An 18,532-nucleotide genomic window follows, 5' to 3' on the forward strand; every position below is an offset into this window, starting at 1 on the left:
CTCTCTGTGTCCCAGGGGTGGCTGACAAGGCACCTGGGCTGCATGGTAGGAAGCGTGGCCCCAGCGCCAGCTCAGGCCTTGTTCTCGTGTGACCTTGACCATCCTTTCCCCTCTCTGGGTCCTAGCTTCCTCTGAGTTGGCTGAGTCGGACAGCACCTCCCTTTGGCTGCCCCTCCCTCCATGGTTAATGGATGTTAAAGTGCTTTAAGAAGAAATGCATTGTGGACACAGCAGGGTGTGGTCTCCCTCTCCTCTGAGCTGGGTACCTCCCCCTGCCCCACTGGGAAACTGGCAACTCACACCACCCCAGCAGCAAGCCCGGGCCCTTCCAGGTGGGCCAGGTGAGCAGGTAAGGGAACCAGGTGAGCAGCTGGCTTTCCTGCCAGCTTCCTGACCCTACCATGGAAACACCCTGAGAAAAGATAGCAGCCCACTTGCAAAGCCAGTCTGAGCTCGGAGGAGCCCGGTATTGGGGGCTGGGCAGGGGTAGGCATCACATAGGACACACTCCAGGCTTTCCAGGTGTCTACTGGCCACCAAGTCCCAACTGCCAACTGTGGCCTGAGTGCCAGGAGACTAGCAGCCACTGAGCTAATACAAACTTTCTCCTGAGGCTGCTGCAGCCCTCCCCCACCCCACCCCACCCCACCCCACCCCAGGACCACAGGGCCTTAGAGAAACAGTCAGCCAGCCCACCGGGCACCCAGCTTCTAGATGGGGCCGGGCAGGGGAGGTCCCGCTGCAGTGTGCAGCCCCCTGACCAGAGAGTGGCCAGGTCCTCTGGCCCCTGCCAGCCCTGGACACCTGCAACCCAGCTGGTGGCTGTGAAGTTTCACCAGGTGCATGAGAGATAAGAGAGGTCACCCTAAGACCTAGGGGTCCCCACTCCCAGGCCACACAGCCCCTCCAGCACCCCACCCCCAGCTCTGCAGGTCTCCATCTGAGCCAGATGTGGAAGACACATTTCTGATATCAGGGAGCTCCAGCCACATGCACACCTGCTCTGCCCACAACCCCCTCCAAGGACACAGGGCTGGGGGTAGGAGAAAGAAAGTCCCTGAGCCTGTCCTGGGAACCCTAGTAAGGGCACCCTGTCCCACATCCTCCAAACCAGGACAGGCACACAGTGCGGAGACCCCAGAGACCCCAGAAGCCAGGATCACACAGAAACCAGGATCACTTTAGCAGGCCTGGGAGGTGAGCAGCTGCCCCAGATTTTCCATCTCCATAAACTCTTCATCAGTGACCCCTCACCTAGCCCTGATCCCGGAAAAGGAGGAAAGGAGAAAGTAAGGATGACTTTCTCATTGGTACCCGATGGAGCAATTTCATCAGGGGCCCATCTCGGGGAAACTGCCTTTCATTTCAAGCTGTGCCAAGCTCAGAAACCAGAGGCACAACCCTCAAAGAAACAGGAGCTTGGAGAAGCAAGATTTCAGAGAAGGGGGGATGGGCTGGGAACCAGCCACAGGCTGTGCTGGGTAAGCTGCCTACTGCCTGGTGGGGCATCTGGGCCCTCCCAGCCCCACCAGCCTGGCCACCAGAGAGCCCAAGGCCTCAGGAATCAGGCAGTTTACTCAGCATCCTCAGGTGTCCTGCAGAACCCCAAGGACAGCACCTTCTGGTCTAGCCACCTCCTTGGGCCTTCATCAAAGGGAGTGGAAGTTCCCAGACAACACAGAGGTGCCCATTTCTCAGAACCACTCTGGCCTGCTAGGGTTCTGAGGACGACTGGGAGTCTAGCCTCCAACAAGCAAGGCCAGCTGTTGAAAGTGACTGCAGTAGGGTGGTGGTCACCTTGGGAGGGGTGGAGGCATTACACCCACCCCGGCTGCTACTTTAGGATCTAAGCAACTTTTTCCCAACTCTGGCCCTCTCCCAGACCAGATGAGGACCTGGGAATCCCACGGCCCAACGTTTCTTCCCAGGGGCTCACAGCTCCCCCCCGCAGCTCCTGGAGTCCCAGAAGAGTCCCCCTGGGCCACTTCACCCCCACGTCCTGGTGTGCGAGGCTCGTGCCCGACCAGAACCCGTTGGGAGGAGGAGGAGCAGGAAGGAAGGGAGGACTCGCTCCAAGGGGACCGTCTGGCCGAACCCGGCCCCGGGGACAGAGGAGGGGGCGCGGGTGTCCCTTCTACCGCCCGCTCTCACACTCGGTGCCCCGGAAGGGGCCGCCCTGCGCCCCCAACCCAGGGTGGGGACCTGGGCCCTACGTCCGCGCCAGGTGAGCGCACAGGTGCCCCCAGGTGACTCACAATCCCGGCCGCTCCCCCCGCTGCTCCCTCCGCCCCCCAGCCCGAGCCCCCGGGATGGCGCCCGCGGGTCCGCGCTCGCTCACCGCTCTTTTTGCCGTCGCCGGCGGCGGCAGGCGGGGACCGAGAGAGCAGCAGCAGCAGCGGCACCGCCACCGCCACCGCCACCGCCGCGCCCCCGGTCCCGGTCCCAGCCCGGCGCATGGCTCCGCGCTCGGCCCGGCGCTACCCGACCCGCGTACCCGGCCGCCCACCCCCGCCGCCGCTCGGGCAGCCACGGCCGCCACTGCGGCCCCAGCCGCCGCCTCTGCCCCGGGTTCCCATCGTCCGGGCCGGTCCCAGCCGCCGGCGCCCCGGGCACTTCCGCCTGAGAGGCCCCGCCCCGCCGCGAGCTGGGCAGGAGAGGGGCGCCGGGCGCACGGCGCTGAGCTGGGCTCGGGGGGCGCGCGGGGAAGGCGATCTGAAGGAGGATGCGGGGCGGGGGGCGACGCGGGGCGGGGGGCGACGCGGGGACCAAGAGGGCGCGCAGGGAAAATGGGTCGGAGGGAGGTCCGGACTGGTGGGGAACTCGGGCCCGCGACAGTGCGCAGGTGGGGGAGGCGGGGCGGGATGGAGTGGAGGGTCGCAGGACACGTGGGGCGGAGGGAGGAATGGGGGCGAAGGGTGGCGCGGGACCCCGGGAGCCGCGGGGGTCTTGGTTCAGAGGGAGAAATGGTGGGGCGTGACTTGGAACGCGCAGGAGATTCGAAGCGGCCGCGGAGTGTCCCCACATGCTTTCTGGACGCGCTGCGGGGACCCCGGGACGCGAGTGTCTTTCGGTCCCTGCTCGTGGGCCAGGCGCCGCGCGAGGTCCGGCCAGCCTGCGCCGGCTCCTGCCTCCCGGAGCTGGACTCCCCGGCCGGCCTCCCGGCGCGTCACACCACAAAGGCGCTACGAGTATGTGTGAAAAACACTTTCATGGAAAAATGAAAAGGCTCCTTGTACATATTTCGTACACTGTGAAGGTGGCGATTCACGTCAGTGGGTGGGACTCACTCACCCTTGACATCCGGGTAGATTCCAACAGATTAAGGATTTCAGCGTGAAAAGGAAACGATGGAGGGACTGGAAGAGAACATGGGGAAACTTTCACAGTTTAGGGGAAGCGAAGGCTTTTCTACATGTGACCCAGTAGGCTAGAGGCAAGATAGAAATTCAGCTACGAGCAAAACTGCATAACCAAACTCAAAAAACAAGCCTCAAATGGGAGGACACTTGCAACTCACATCACAAAGGGCCAATCTTAATGAGATTACTACTAATAAAAGAGTTCCTACAAGTAAATAAGAAATATCAACTCTCCCACAGCAAACCACCAGAGAAGATTCCTAGAAAGGATATGCAGATGAATATTTCCCTCCTTAGAGAAATGCAAACTGAAAAGCACCCAGAGGCTTTTCTTCTTTCACCTAACAAATCTGCAGAGATCAAAAAATTTGATCCTACCGAAAGGGTGGCATTGCCCACAGACTTTCTTAGGTTTGCTGAGCCTCCCGGGAGCCTCAGTCCTGCCACCGCTGTGCATTTTCCCTGCAGATACGGTCACAGAGGCGTGAGGCTGCATTCGAGTGCAGCATGCACCCAGATATTGGTAATGAGGGAATGGGCATTAGAGTCATGGGTACCCAGATCGAAATTCAAACACTGTGATATTATAAACACTGATCCAGTGGGCTGTAAAAGGAAAACCAGGAAGCTCTGTGTACTAATTGGGAATGGTCTACCAGGGGGACCATTAGCTGAAAAAAGGGAAGGGCAGAATAATGTGTTCAGAAAGCTACCATTTTTGTAGAAAAAAAATTCTTTTAATTTGCATGTCTTAAAGACATAGACTGCCTGGAAGCATCCAGCAGCCGGGGAGGGAAGGGAATCCTGTGGCTGAAAATTGGGAAGAGGGGCTATACCTGTTTGCACCTTTCGAACTTTGTACGTGTGTGTGTGCGCGCGCGCGCGCGCGCGCGAGGGTTAACCGGTCGGGAGGGAAGAGAAGCTGACCCGGGGAGCCCAAGGCCACTGAATGCTGGGGGGTAAGAGGGGGGTGAGGCATGGCGGGAGGGTGGGGGGAGGAAGCCCCAGGTGTGAACCCTTAAAAGAGACCCTTTATTCCTCTGGAATCTAGGCTGGACCCCCCTCACCCGTGGCTGCAGGGGGCTCCCAGGTTCTCAATTTAAAGGGACAGAGACCAATTCTGGATTTTGCTGAGCTTCGATTTTAGTGCACTGTACTGACCCAGATCATGCTGGGGACAGCAGCTGTGGTCAGCACTGAGCCCCGCAGACTGTTCCAGCCGAGATCCATCCCTGCCCCAGGCTGGGCTCAGCGGTCCCCCACCAGCCCTACCCACTCTGAGGGTCACCTCAGTGTGAGGCTCCCGGGCCAAGCTCCCCAAGCAGGCAGGAGAGGAGGCATCGGTGCTCCATCTAGGGGGCTCAGGAGAACTCTGCTAAGTAACAGAGTATTAATAATGGAAAGGAGGGACTTCTCTGGTGGTCCAGTGGGTAAGACTCCATGCTCCCAATGCAGGGGGCCAGGGTTCAATCCCTGGTCAGGGAACTAGATCCCACATGCATGCCGCATAAAGGTCCCGCATGCCACAACTAAGGCCCAGCGCAGCCTAAATAATAAATAAATAAATATTTTTTTAAAAATGGAAAGGACCCACCTGGGAGGCCTCATCTGAAGATGGAAACAGGCCCAGTGGCAGGAGGCCCCTTCTGGAGGTCTAGCGAATACACGGTTCTGTATCCTACCTCACACTACACAGAAAAATGAACTCCAACTGGATCAGGTTGTCAACTGTCAGGAATAAAATGATAGTGCTCGCCTCAGCAGCATATATACTAAAATTGGAACGATACAGAGAAGAGTAGCATGGCCCCTGCACAAGGATGACACGCAAATTCGTGAAGCGTTCCATATTTTTAGGCAGGAAAGAGGGGGGAGGGATAAATTGGGAGATTGGGATTGACATTTACATACTACTATATACAAAATGGATAATTAATAAGGACCTACTTTATAGCACAGGGAACTCTACTCAATACTCTGTAATGACCTATATGGGAAAAGAATCTAAAAAAGAGTGGATATATGTATATGTATATGTATAACTGACTCACTTTACTGTACACCTGAAACTAACACAACACTGTAAATCAGCTATAATCCACCAAAATTTAAAAAAAATGAATAAAATGATAAAAATATTAAAAGGAAACTAGAACATGTCCTCTAGAATACAGGCATGGGAAAGAATTTCTTGAGCAAGACAGGGAACCGGGGAACATGAAGAAAAAGTTACTTATTTGACTACATTTTAAAAAATGCTATGTAATTATAAAAAAGTGTGAAAGGATAGACGTCATCAATTAAGTCAAAAGACAAATGGGAGAAAACATGTGCTATGTGTGATAAAAGGTGAATATACCTAAGATAGAAAGGAAATTCACACACTGAAAAAAAGACAGTCCAAAAGAAGACACTGGAAATATCCCATAACCCGGCAATTTACAGGAGAAGATGAGAAAGATGAAAGTGGTCCACTGGTGGCAGTGGGTGACAGGGGCAGAAGATGTTGCCAGGGCAGGATGCCCTGAGAGTGATGCTCTGGTTTGAGTGCTCCCCCTTGGCAGTCCTCACCAGCTTCCCTGGGCTGGCAGAGGTGGGTGAGGCTACCTGGGACCCCAGCTCCGAGAAGAAGCCACCCACACTGGCTCCCCCTGCAGTGACCGGAGCAGGGGTGAAAAGAGGTCTAACATGTTTAAAGTTGGAGTCCCAAAAGGATAGAACGAGGCAGAAAAAACATGTGAAATTTGGTGAAAGACATTAATGTACAGATTCAAGAAGCTCAGTGAATCCTAAGAAGAAGTTGTACAAAGAAAATCACACCCAGGCACATAATAGTCAACTACTGAAAACCAAACAAAAAGAAGAAATATTGAAAGCATCCAGAGAAAAATTACATTCAAGGGAATAACAATTTAAACAACGTATGACTTCTCTTCAGAAACAATGGAGCAGACAGGACGGGGGAAGGAGAACACAGACCTACATGGTTGCAAGGTTCCTGCATCTTACATGAAGTGGCACAGTATAAATTCTAAATAGTCTGTGAAATGTTAGGGATGTAATTACAATCCCTAGAGCAACCAGTATAAAAATAATGCTAAGGTATACCTAAAAATCCAATAAATTAAACGGTATTTTAAAATATTCATTTAATCCGAAAGAGGTTAGGAAAGGAGGAAAAGAATATAAATCAGAGGGGGCAAACACAAAACAAATAATAAAATAGGAGATCTAACTCCAACCTTATCAATAATTACATTAATTATTCATGGACTACACACTCCAATTAAAAGGCAGAGATGATCAGACTGGATTTTTAAAAAAGCAAGACCCAGCTATCTACATCCATAAGGACACAGATGGGTTGAAAGTAAGCAGATGGACAAAGACCCAGCATGCAATAATAAACATGAGAAACTGGAGTGCCTATATTTCTATTAGATAAGGTGGACTTCAAGACAAAAGTATCACCAAAAAAAATTTTTTTTCATAACCATAAAAGGGTCAATTCATAAGGAAGAAATAAATATGTATGCACCTATTAAAAGAGCGTCAAGGGACTTCTCTGGTGGTCCAGTGGTTGAGACTCTGTGCTCCCAATGCAGGGGGCCTGGGTTCGATCCCTGATTGGGGAACTAGATCCTGCATAACACAGCTGGGAGCCCGCATGCCGCAACTAAGACCCAGCGCAGCCAAATAAATAAATAAATAAATAAATTTTAAAAAAACAGTTCTCCATAAACTTCAAAGAATTTGGGTGACACAGAATATGTTCTCTGACCACAATGGAATTAAATTAGAAATCTATAACAATAATTAGGTATCTAGAAATCAGTTAAAATCAGACTCAGGGTCTTCTGAGAGGCTGCTGGTTTGCAGGTGATGGGGAAGGGGCAACCTGGAAACTTCCACGTTTACCCAAAGACGCGCAAGATTAGAAACAGCCAGAGAGCCGGTGTAGGGCAAGGAGACAGCAGCAGCAGGGCTGATACGGAGTCTGGTTCTCCTGGGTTGCCCCCTCCTCTCACCCTGCAGGGCAGGGTCTCTCCAAGCAGGAATGTCCCAGAAATCCAAGGCTGTCGCCCCTCATTCCCCACCCACCTCATCCTTAGTCAGGCTGCAAAAGTGTCAGCCGGGGCTTCAGTCACCTCAAGGCTGGACTGGGGTAGGATCTGCTTCTAAACTCACATCCGTGGCTGTGGCCTCAGGTCCACACTGGTTGTTGGCCAGAGACCTGGGTTCCTTGTCACGTGGACCTGCCCGTAGGGCAGCTGGAGCTCCACGCAGGATGGGGGGAAGGAGAAAGGAAGAAGCAGATCAGCGGGTCTGGTCACCAATCCTGAAGGCAACCTCCCATCTCCTGCTGTTTTCTCCTTGTCACTGGGTGCAGCCCACACTCCAGGGGAGAGGGTTACGGGAGGGTGTGGGCGGAGTCGTTTTCTGCTATTAACTTGTGAGAGTTCTCTGTAAATTCTTCATACTAGACCCTGATCAGATTTATGAGTTGCAAATATTTTCTCTGGCTCTGTAGCTTGTCTTTTCCCTTTCTTGGTAACTCCACGCTGTTCACCTAAAGGGGTTTGGTCAGCTGAGATTCTCACTAGCACTGAGGAGTTCCAGTGGTCCACATCCTTGCTAATATCCGGAATTTTCAGACTTGGAGATTTGTACCATGACTTTATCTGCGTTTCTCTGATTACTCCTGAGGCTGAGCACCTTTGCGTTATTTACTAGCTGTTAAAATTTCCTCTTTGGAGAAATGAATCTTCAAGTATTTGCTGTGCTGTTGGGCCATTGGTCTTTTACTCACTGATTTCTGGTCATAGAGCCCTAGACGTGCATAGGTTTTAAGTGGTGGAAATATTCTTTCCTGTTCTGTGACTTGTCTTTTTCTTTCTTCATGGTCTGTGTGTGTGTATTTAATATATTTTATTTTTAAGAGTTTTAGATTCATAGTAAAATTAAGCAGAAAGTGCAGAGAGTTCCCATATACCCTCTACCCCCAAACATGCACAGCCTCCCCCAATATCACCATCCCCCACCAGGGTGGTCATTTGTTACAGCTGATGAACCTACATCCTAATCACCCACAGTCCATAGCTTACATTAAGGTTCACTCTTGTTATTGTACATTCTATGGGTTTGGACAAATATATAATGACATGTATCTATCATTATAGTACCATACAGGGTAGTTTCACTGCCCTAAATATCCTCTGTGCTCTGCCTGTTCATCGTTTCCAGCGCCCAACCCCTGGCAATCACTCATCTTTTTACTGTCTCCAGAGTTTTGCCTTTTCCAGCATGTTATATAGTCAGAATCATACAGTATATAGCCTTTCCGAACTGGCTTCTCTCACTAAGTAATATGCATTTAAGTTTACTCCATGTCCTTTTAGGGTTTGATGGCACATTTCTTTTTTTCTTTTTTTTTTTTTTTAAAGACCTGTTTTGTTTTTTACCTTTTATTATAGAAATTTTCAAACATACACTGAAATCAAATCATACACTCAAGCCCTCACATACCTATCACCCCAGTTCAACAATCATCAGGGCTTCCCTGGTGGCGCAGCGGTTGGGAGTCTGCCTGCCAGTGCAGGGGGCACGGGTTCGAGCCCTGGTCTGGGAGGATCCCGCGTGCCGCGGAGCAACTGGGCCCGTGAGCCACAATTGCTGAGCCTGCGCGTCTGGAGCGTGTGCTCCACAGCAGGAGAGGCCGCGGTGGTGAGAGGCCCGCGCACCGCGATGAAGAGAGGCCCCCGCTTGCCACGGCTGGGGAAGGCCCTCGCACAGAAGCGAAGACCCAACACAGCAAAAATAATAAATAAATAAATAAAATTAAAAAAAAAAAAAAAAAAAATCATCAACATTTTGACAGCTTTGTTTCATCTACTCCCCACCTTTTCTTCTTTTTAATATTTTTATTTTTTAAAAATTTATTTATTTTTGGCTGTGTTGGGTCTTCGTTGCTGTGCCCGGGCTTTCTCTAGTTGCGTCGAGCGGGGGCTACCCTTCATTGCGGTGCGCAGGCTTCTCAATGCGATAGCTTCTCTTGTTGCGGAGCACGGGCTCTAGGTGGGCGGGCTTCAGTAGTTATGGCACACGGGCTCAGTAGTTGTGGCTCATGGGCTCTAGAGTGCAGGCTCAGTAGTTGTGGCGCATGGGCTTAGTTGCTCCGTGGCATGTGGGATCCTCCCGGATCAGGGCTTGAACCCATGTCCGCTACGTTGGTAGGCAGATTCTTAACCACTGGGCCACCAGGGAAGTCCCCCGTATTCCTTTTCATTGCTGAACTATATTCCACTGTCTGGATGCACCACAGTTTATTTATCCATTCACCTACTGAAGGACATCTTGGTTGTTTCCAAGTTTTGGCAATTTATGAATAAAGCAATTATGAATAAAGCTGCTATAAACATCCATGTGCACTTTTTTGGGGACATACATTTTCAACTCATTTGAGTAAATACCAAGTATAATGATTGCTGCAGCACATGGTAAGAGTATGTTTAGCTCTGTAAGAAACCACCAGAGGGCTTCCCTGGTGGCGCAGTGGTTGAGAGTCTGCCTGCTAGTGCAGGGGACACGGGTTCGATCCCTGGTCTGGGGGGATCCCGCATGCCGCGGAGCGACTGGACCCGTGAGCCACAATTGCTGAGCCTGCGCGTCTGGAGCCTGCGCGTCTGGAGCCTGTGCTCCGCAACAGGAGAGGCCGCGATGGTGGGAGGCCCGCGCACCACGATGAGGAGTGGCCCCCGCTCTCCGCAACTGGAGAAAGCCCTCGCACAAAAACGAAGACCCAACACAGCCAAAAATAAATAAATAAATAATTAATTATTAAAAAAAAAAAAACCACCAGAATATATTCCAAAGTAACTGTTACATTTTGCATTTCCACCAGTGATGAACTAGTGTTCCTGTTGCTTTACATTCTTGCCAGCATTTGGTATTGTCAGTGTTTTAGATTTGGGCCATTTTAATGTCTTCATGGTGTTTTTTATGAAGTTCTTAATTTTAATGTAGTTGAATTTGTCAATCATTTTATGATTACTGCCTTTTGTGCCTAAAGAAATTCTTCCTCTTAAAAGGTCCTGCTTAGGGCTTCCCTGGTGGCGCAGTGGTTGAGAACCTGCCTGCCAATGCAGGGGACACGGGTTCGAGCCCTGGTCTGGGAAGATCCCACATGCCACGGAGCAACTAGGCCCGTGAGCCACAATTACTGAGCCTGCGCGTCTGGAGCCTGTGCTCCGCAACAAGAGAGGCCGTGATAGTGAGAGGCCCGCGCACCGCGATGAAGAGTGGCCCCCACTTGCCACAACTAGAGAAAGCCCTCGCACAGAAACGAAGACCCAACACAGTCATAAATAAAAATAAATAAATAAATTAAAAAAAAAAAAAAAAAGGTCCTGCTTATAGTTTCTTACCTTCTGAAAGCTTTATAGATCTGCCTTTCATATTTAGGCCTTTAATCTACCTGAAATTTATTTCTGTGTATGTAGGATTAGGTCTCTCTCTCTCTTTTTCTATATGGATACCTGATTGAGCCAGCAATGTTTATTGAAAAGTCTGCATTTCCCACTGATCTGCAGTGGCTCCTCAATCATATATTCGGTGCTCGTACATGTATGAGTCTGTTTCTGGGTTCTCTATCCTGTTCCCTTGGTCTACTTGTCAATACCTGGGCCAACACACAGTCGGAATTATTACAGCAATGTAACGAGGACTGATAGCTTGCAGAACAAGCCCTCTCATCCTCATCTTCTTCAGAGAGTCTGGGTAGTCAGGTCCCTTGCATTTCCATATTGTAATTCGAGACCACAAAACAATCCTGTTGGAACATTGATTGGGGTCTGTGGGTCAAGGTGAGGACAGCTGACCACTGGCTCTGGGCCCTGGCTCTATCTAAAGGGCTCAGGGGTGCAGGGTCCGAGACAAGATGTCTGTCGTCCTAAGCCTCAGAAGGAACTAGGGCTGCCTTGCCAGGAGGAAGCTGAATGTGAACAACTTGGAGACAAGAAAGTCATGCACCAGATCAGGACAGAGATTGAGAGAAAGGACGTTGTTACAGACCAGCCTCACTTGGACCAAACCCGGCCGGCTTGGGGGAAGGAGAGAAAAGACTCTTCAGGTGGATACATGGCGGGGGTTTTAACCCACGTGAAACTGGACCTGTAACAACTGATAATGATCTGAGGGCTATGAGATCTACTCCTCAAGAGATGGGAGAGGAGAGTCTAGAAGGGAGCAATGCGGTCACGGAGAAATAAATACCGAGCAAATGTATTGATAAAGTGCTTCCACGTTTAGTGCCGGACGCGGGAGGAGAGTCAGCATCAGAGGAGAAACGAACAGCCTCGTGTTTGTGCTCTGCTGTATCAAATGTGGTCATAAAGTGCTTCCTTCTGGTATCTTCCTGTCTGAGGCTGGGTTTCCTGGAGGTGGACCCTGATGTGGACCTGTGTGAAAATGTGAAAACGATGTTTTAGGATGTGGTCCCAGAGAACACTCAGGGGGAGTAGGAACTGGGTCTGGAAAGGGAAAAGAAGGAGGCCCAGGTCATGGAACTCTGGCCTGATCTCTCGGGAACCTCTGAAGGCACCCCAGAACTGTTGCGATATGGGGGCCAGGGAGATGCAGGGTGCACATCTCTGCCTCTGGGAGAGGTAAATCCCCCAGCAATCCCATCTGACACAGTGGCAGTGGGTCTGGAAGCCTGAGGAGGGCGTCAGGGTGCAGGAGAGGGACAGGAACAGGGACCAGAGGGGACAGGACAAGACAGGACAGAGCAAGAAGCAGCCCATGTGCCAGAACCCTATTCCCTGAGGCACCGTCAGCAGCACCTTACAGAGGAGGGGACGGGGCTCAGAGCGGGTAAAGCTGTAGCCTTAGGAGAAGGACCAGGGTCGAAACTCAGGTGTCCTAACTCACTCAGCCAGCCACCTGTGAGCCTGAAGTCTTCACACAGAAGCTGCACAGATCCTGCCCAGAAGAGGATGCAGGGAACTGTGGTCGGAGGAGCAGTGGACCTAGGGCCACTCTTCTACTTGAGCCCTGGCTTGGCCACTGAGAAGCCAAGGGATTCCACATCTCAGATGAGCTCAGTTGAGCCAGGCTGGGTTGAGTGGGAGGCATCTCAACAAACTACCCCAAATCTCAACGGCTTCAACCAACAGCCAGGATATTTTCTGCTGATTCTTTGCTGAGTCAGGGAGTTGGGCAGGGTTCAGCTGGTGGCACTTCTGCTCCTTGAGGCATAAGCTGGGGCTGGAACTCTCGAGATGACTACCCACACTTCTGGTGCTTTGGTAGGGATAAGCTGGGGGCTGGTGGCTCTTTCTTTCTCTTTCTCTGTGGCTGCCTTAGGCTTCTTTACATGGAAAGGAAAGTCCAAGCCCGGGCATCCCAAATGGCAAAGGCAGAAGTGCAGATCTCTAAGGCCCAGATGAGGATGTTACCCAGCGTTTGTGCAGACACAACCAGCCACAGGGCCAGCCCAGATGCAAAGGGGGTGGGGAAGCAGGCTCACCTCCCAACAGGAAGTGGCCACCTTGCACAGAGCAGGGGCGTGAGCCATGTGCTGCACTGTCTCTGGGAACAGGGATCAGTCTGGGGCTGGGCTACAGCAGCGTCAGAGTCCCAGAGCAGTGTAGGGCCTGACCTGTGCAGGGTTGGAAGTGGTTTGATGAAATAGCCAAGATGTCTCAAGACATTTAAAATATGTGACATAATAATAAATGCTTTTTCATTTTTTTGGTCTTTTCTTTTGTTTTTTCTTTTCTTATTTTTTGCTTTTTCATCTTTGAAAAAACAGCTTTGTTGAGAAATAATTCCATACTAAACCATTCACCCATTTAAAATTTACAATTCAATGATTTTTGGTGTACTCACACATATGTGTAACCATCACCACAGTCAATTTTAGAACATTTTCATCTCCTAAAAAGAAGCTCCAGGGACTTCCCTGGTGGTCCAGTGGTTAAGAATCCGTCTTCCAATGCAGGGGATGCGGGTTCAATCCCTGATCTACGAACTAAGATCCCACATGCTGCAGGGCAACTAAGCCCGCACGCCTCAACTAGAGGGCCCACACGCCTCATTGAAGATCCTGCGTGCCGCAACTAAGACCTGAAGCAGCCAAAAATAAAATAAAATAAATAAATATTAAGAAAAAAGAAGCTCCATACCCTTTAGCTATCACCCTCCCATTCCCCCACCACTCCCCACCCCCAGCCCTAAGCAACCACTAATACTACTTTGTCTCTGTATACTTCCCTATTCTGTACTTTCACATGAATGGAATCATACAATATGTGGCCTTTGTGACTGAATTCTTTCACTCAGCATAATGTTTCCAAGGTTCCTTCAAGGGAATTCCCTTGCAGTCCAGTGGTTAGGGGGAAAAAAAGTTCATTCAGGTTACAGCATGTGTCAGTATTTCCTTCCTTTTATGGCTGAATACTATTCCACTGCATGGACTGACCACATTTTGTTTATCTATTCATCAACTGATGGACACTTGGGTTATTTCCACCCTTTGGCTACTATAAATAATGTTGCTGTGAAAATTTGTGTACAAGTTTTTGTGGACATGTACTTTCATTTCTTTTGGATATATACCTAGAAATAGAATTTCTGAGTCATATGATTCGATTTTTAATCATTTGAGAAATTGCCAGACTATTTCCCAAAGTGGCTGCATTATTTTACATTTCCATCAGTAATGTAGGAGGGTTCCAATTTTTCCACATCCTCACCAACACAGGTTATTATCTGACCTTTTGGTTCTAGCCATGCTAGCGGGCATAAAGTTGTCTCTCAGGGTTTTGATTTGCATTTCCCTGATGACTAATGATGTTGAGCATCTTTTCAGGTGCTGAATCAAAGTGATTCAGTTATATATATATATATTCTTTCTCATATTCTTTTCCATTATGGTTTATCACAGGATATTGAATATAGTTTCCTGTGCTATGCAATAAGACCTTGTTGTTTACACATTGCATATATAATAGTTTGCATGTGCTAATCCCAAACTCCCAATCCATCCCTCCCCCACCCTCCTCTCCCTTGGCAACCACAAGTCTGTTCGGTGAGTCTGCTGCTGTTTTGTAGATAAGTTAATTTTTTAAAATGATACTTTTTTAAATACATTTTTATTGGAGTATAATTGCTTCACAATACCGTGTTAGTTTCTGTTGCACAACAAAGCAAATCAGCCATATGCATACACATGTGCCCACATCCCCTCCCTCTTGAGCCTCCCTCCCATCCTCCCTACCCCACCCTTCTAGGTCATCGCAAAGCACCAAGCCAGTCTCCCTGTGCTATGCTGCTGCTTCCCACCAGCCAACTGTTTTACATTTGGTAGTGAATATATGCCGATGCTACTCTCACTTCGCCCCAGCTTCGCCCTCCCACCCCATGTCATCAAGTCCGTTCTCTATGTTTACCTCTTTATTCCTGCCCTGCAACTAGGTTCATCAGTACCTTTATTTTTTTTTTTATATTCCATATATATGCATTAGCATATGATATTTGTTTTTCTCTTTCTGACTTACTTTACTCTGCATGACAGGCTCTAGGTCCATCCACCTCACTACAAATAACTCAGTTTCATTCCTTTTTATGGCTGAGTAATATCTCATTGTATACATGTGCCATATCTTTTTTTTTTTAACTTATTTATTTATTTATTTATTTTTGGCTGTGTTGTGTCTTCGTTTCTGTGCGAGGGCTTTCTCTAGTTGTGGCAAGCGGGGGCCACTCTTCATCGCGGTGCGCGGGCCTCTCACTATCGTGGCCTCTCTTGTTGCAGAGCACAGACTCCAGATGCACAGGCTCAGTAGTTGTGGCTCACGGGCCCAGTTGCTCCGCGGCATGTGGGATCTTCCCAGACCAGGGCTCGAACCCGTGTCCCCTGCATTGGCAGGCAGATTCTCAACCACTGCGCCACCAGGGAAGTCCCCACATCTTCTTTATCCATTCATCTGTCGATGGACATTTAGGTTGGTTCCATGTCCTGGCTATTGCAAATAGTGCTGCAATGAACATTGTGGTGCATGTCTTTTTAAAAAAAAAAAAAATTATTTATTTGGCTGCACCGGGTCTTAGTTGTGGCATGCGGGATCTAGTTCCCTGACCAGGGATCGAACCTGAGCCCCTGAATTGGGAGCGCTGAGTCCTAACCACTGGACCACCAGGGAAGTCCCGTAGATAAGTTAATTTGTGTCATATTTTAGATCCCACATATAAGTGATATCATATGGTATTTGTCTTTCTCTTTCTGACTTACTTCACTTAATATGATAATTGCTAGGTCCATCCATGTTGCTGTAAATGGCATTATTTCATTCTTTTTTATGGCTGAGTTATATTCCATTGTATATGTGTATCACATCTTCTTTACCCATTTATCTGTCAATGGACATTTAGGTTGTTTCCATGTCTTGGCTACTGCAACACCATTTGTTAAAAAGACTATTCTGTCTCTCATTGAATGGTCTTGGCTTCCTCACCAGAATCAGTTGACTATAGATGTATGGTTTTATTTCTGGACTCTCAATTCTATTCCATTGGTCTATATGTCTATCCTTGTGCTGGTACCACACTGACTTGATTATTATTGTTTTGTGATAAGTTTGAAATCAGGAAGTGTGAGTTCTCCTGCTTTGTTCTTTTTCAGGAGTTTCTGGTTATTCTGGGTCTCTTGCAAACCCACTGAATTCGAGAATCAACTTATCAATTTTTACAAAGAAGTCAGGATTTTGACAGGGATTGAGTTGAATCTGTAGATCAGTTTGAGGAGCATTGACATATTAACATGTTAAGTCTTCCAATCCATGAATGTGGGATTTTTGTCCTGTTTAGATTTTCTGTAATTTCTTTCAACAATGATTTGTAGTTTTTAGAGTATATGAAATCAAAAGGGAAATCAGAAAATACTTCGAGATGAAAGAAAATGAAGACACATCAAAACTTATGGAATATAGTTAATGCAGTGTTTAGAGGGAAATTTATAGCTGTAAATGTCTATACTAAGAAAGAAAAAAATATTTCAAAACAATAATCTAATCTCCTGTCTTAAGACAGTGGATGGGAGGGAGGGAGATGCAAGAGGGAAGAGATATGGGAACATATGTATATGTATAACTGATTCACTTTGTTATAAAGCAGAAACTAACACACCATTGTAAAGCAATTATACTCCAATAAAGATGTTAAAAAAAAAAAAATTCTGGACCAGAAAGAAAAGAGAAGAAGAGAAGTACATCTTGTATATTTGTTTGATTTTCTGAATTTGCTATAAATGACTATTGGGATAGTGGAAAGAAATCTGAATGGAGTTTGAAGGTAGGGTGGTTGTATTGTACCAATATTAATCTCCTTATTTTCATGGATTTACTGTGGTTATATAGGAGATTGTCCTTGTTTTAGAAAAATATACATTCAATAATCATCATGTCTGAGACTTATTCTTAAATGCTATAAAAATATAGAGAAAGATAAACAGACAGACAAAGAGAGAATAATAAAGCAAATGTGGTCAAATGTCAACAACAGTGGAATCAAAGTGAAGGGGACGTAGGTGTTGTACTGTTCTTGCAACTTTTCTGTGATTTTGGAATTGCTTCAAAATAAAAAAGTAAAAAAAAGAAAAAAAAAAAAGACAGTGGAAAAAGAAGGTCACTTGTATTTAACATTGTACTGAAGATTCTAGCCGAGCAATTAATTAATAAAATGAAAAAAAAGACATCCAGATTGGGAAGGAAAAAGTCAAACTATCTCTATTCCTGTATGACATAACCTTGTACGTACAAAATCCTGAGGAATCCACTAAAAAACTATTAGAATTAATAAATGAGTTCACCAAAGTCTCTGGATACAAGATCCATATACAAAACTCAATTGTATTTTTATACACTTGTAATGAACAATTGAAAATGAAATTAAGAAAATTCCTTCCACAACAGCATAAAGAAGTATATATGCTTTTTCAAAAACTCATTACAGGGCTTCCCTGGTGGTGCAGTGGTTAAGAATCCACCTGCCAATGCAGGGGACACAAGTTCGAGCCCTGGTCTGGGAGGATTCCACATGCCACGGAGCAACTGAGCCCGTGCGCCACAACTAGTGAGCCTGCGCTCTAGAGCCCGCGAGCCACAACTACTGAAGCCCGTGTGCTACCACTATTGAAGCCTGCGCGCCTAGAGCCCGCCTGGGCTCCGCAACAAGAGAAGTCACCACAATGAGAAGCCCGCGCATTGTAATGAGGACTAGCCCCTGCTCCCCGCAACTAGAGAAAGCCCGCATGTAGCAACGAACATCCAACGCAGCCAAAAATAAAATAGATTAAAAAAAAAAAAAGAAAAGAAAAGAATCCGTCTGCCAGTGCAGGGGGCACGGGTTTGAGCCCTGGTCCGGGAAGATCCCACATGCCACAGAGCAACTTAGCCGTGCTCCACAACTACTGAGCCCATGTGCCACAACTACTGAAGCCCACGTGCCTAGAGCCTGGGCTCCGCAACAAGAGAAGCCACCACATTTAGAAGCCTGTGCACCCCAACGAAGAGTAGCCCCCGCTCACCTCATCTAGAGAAAGCCCACGCACAGCAACGAAGACCCAACGCAGCCAAAAATAAATAAATAAAATTTAAAAAAAAAGAAAACGAAAACTCATTATATAAGATCTTGCAATTGATCTCATATTTCAAACAGTATTGCGCCACCTTCTCAACTGGAACAATATAGTAAATGAGAATATCTGTGATTTCTGCTTGCGATAAAGTCACAGGAACCATAAGGGTTTCAGTGGAAGCCAAATTCCTTCAGTTAGAGGAATGCAGTTACATGTCCACTTGAGAATAAAGGTGGGATTTTCCCCATCCAAATGCAGAGATGCCCTGCCTGACCTTGCCTGACCATCCAGGTCCACCCTCTCCAGATGCAGGGTGTAATTTCCGAGGGAGACTCAGGTGGGAGGACACTCCCCGCCCCCAGAAGCAGGTCCTGCTGCCAGGACGGGGTACAGCCCAAGACAGGCGCAGGAGGACTTGCATGAACTCAAAATGATACTTAAGGACTGTGTTGGTATAAAGACGAATACAATCCATGCTGTGTTCGTCATCATTGTTATTTTTTTCTTCTGATTTTAACAGAAATTGACATTAAATACT

General features: G+C 48.1%; 1 protein-coding gene and 1 non-coding gene across 12 annotated transcripts in view; one reads left to right on the forward strand and one right to left on the reverse strand.

Annotated features, from left to right (window-relative positions):
* Positions 1-18,532, reverse strand: part of PGAP6 (post-GPI attachment to proteins 6) — a 29,859-nt gene that overhangs the window by 6,656 nt on the left and 4,671 nt on the right. For 2 of the 11 annotated variants that reach the window (XM_068565630.1, XM_068565629.1), the window contains exon 2: positions 11,631-11,815. The exons of 5 other annotated variants lie outside the window; for them this stretch is intronic. In XM_068565630.1, the coding sequence (XP_068421731.1) occupies positions 11,631-11,748 (118 nt within the window). In that variant the 5' untranslated portion in view covers positions 11,749-11,815. Of the gene's footprint in view, positions 1-2,338; positions 2,524-11,630; positions 11,816-13,247; positions 13,485-18,532 lie in introns of those variants that run through there. 4 more of the 11 variants (XM_068565628.1, XM_068565626.1, XM_068565631.1 and 1 more) reach the window with 4 other exon arrangements.
* On the forward strand, positions 5,108-5,214 carry LOC137750814 (U6 spliceosomal RNA). Its single transcript, XR_011070596.1, has one exon. It is a non-coding gene; the product is annotated as a U6 spliceosomal RNA (small nuclear RNA).

This window comes from Eschrichtius robustus, chromosome 16 (assembly GCF_028021215.1).
Source record: "Eschrichtius robustus isolate mEscRob2 chromosome 16, mEscRob2.pri, whole genome shotgun sequence".
Lineage (NCBI taxonomy): Eukaryota > Metazoa > Chordata > Mammalia > Artiodactyla > Eschrichtiidae > Eschrichtius > Eschrichtius robustus.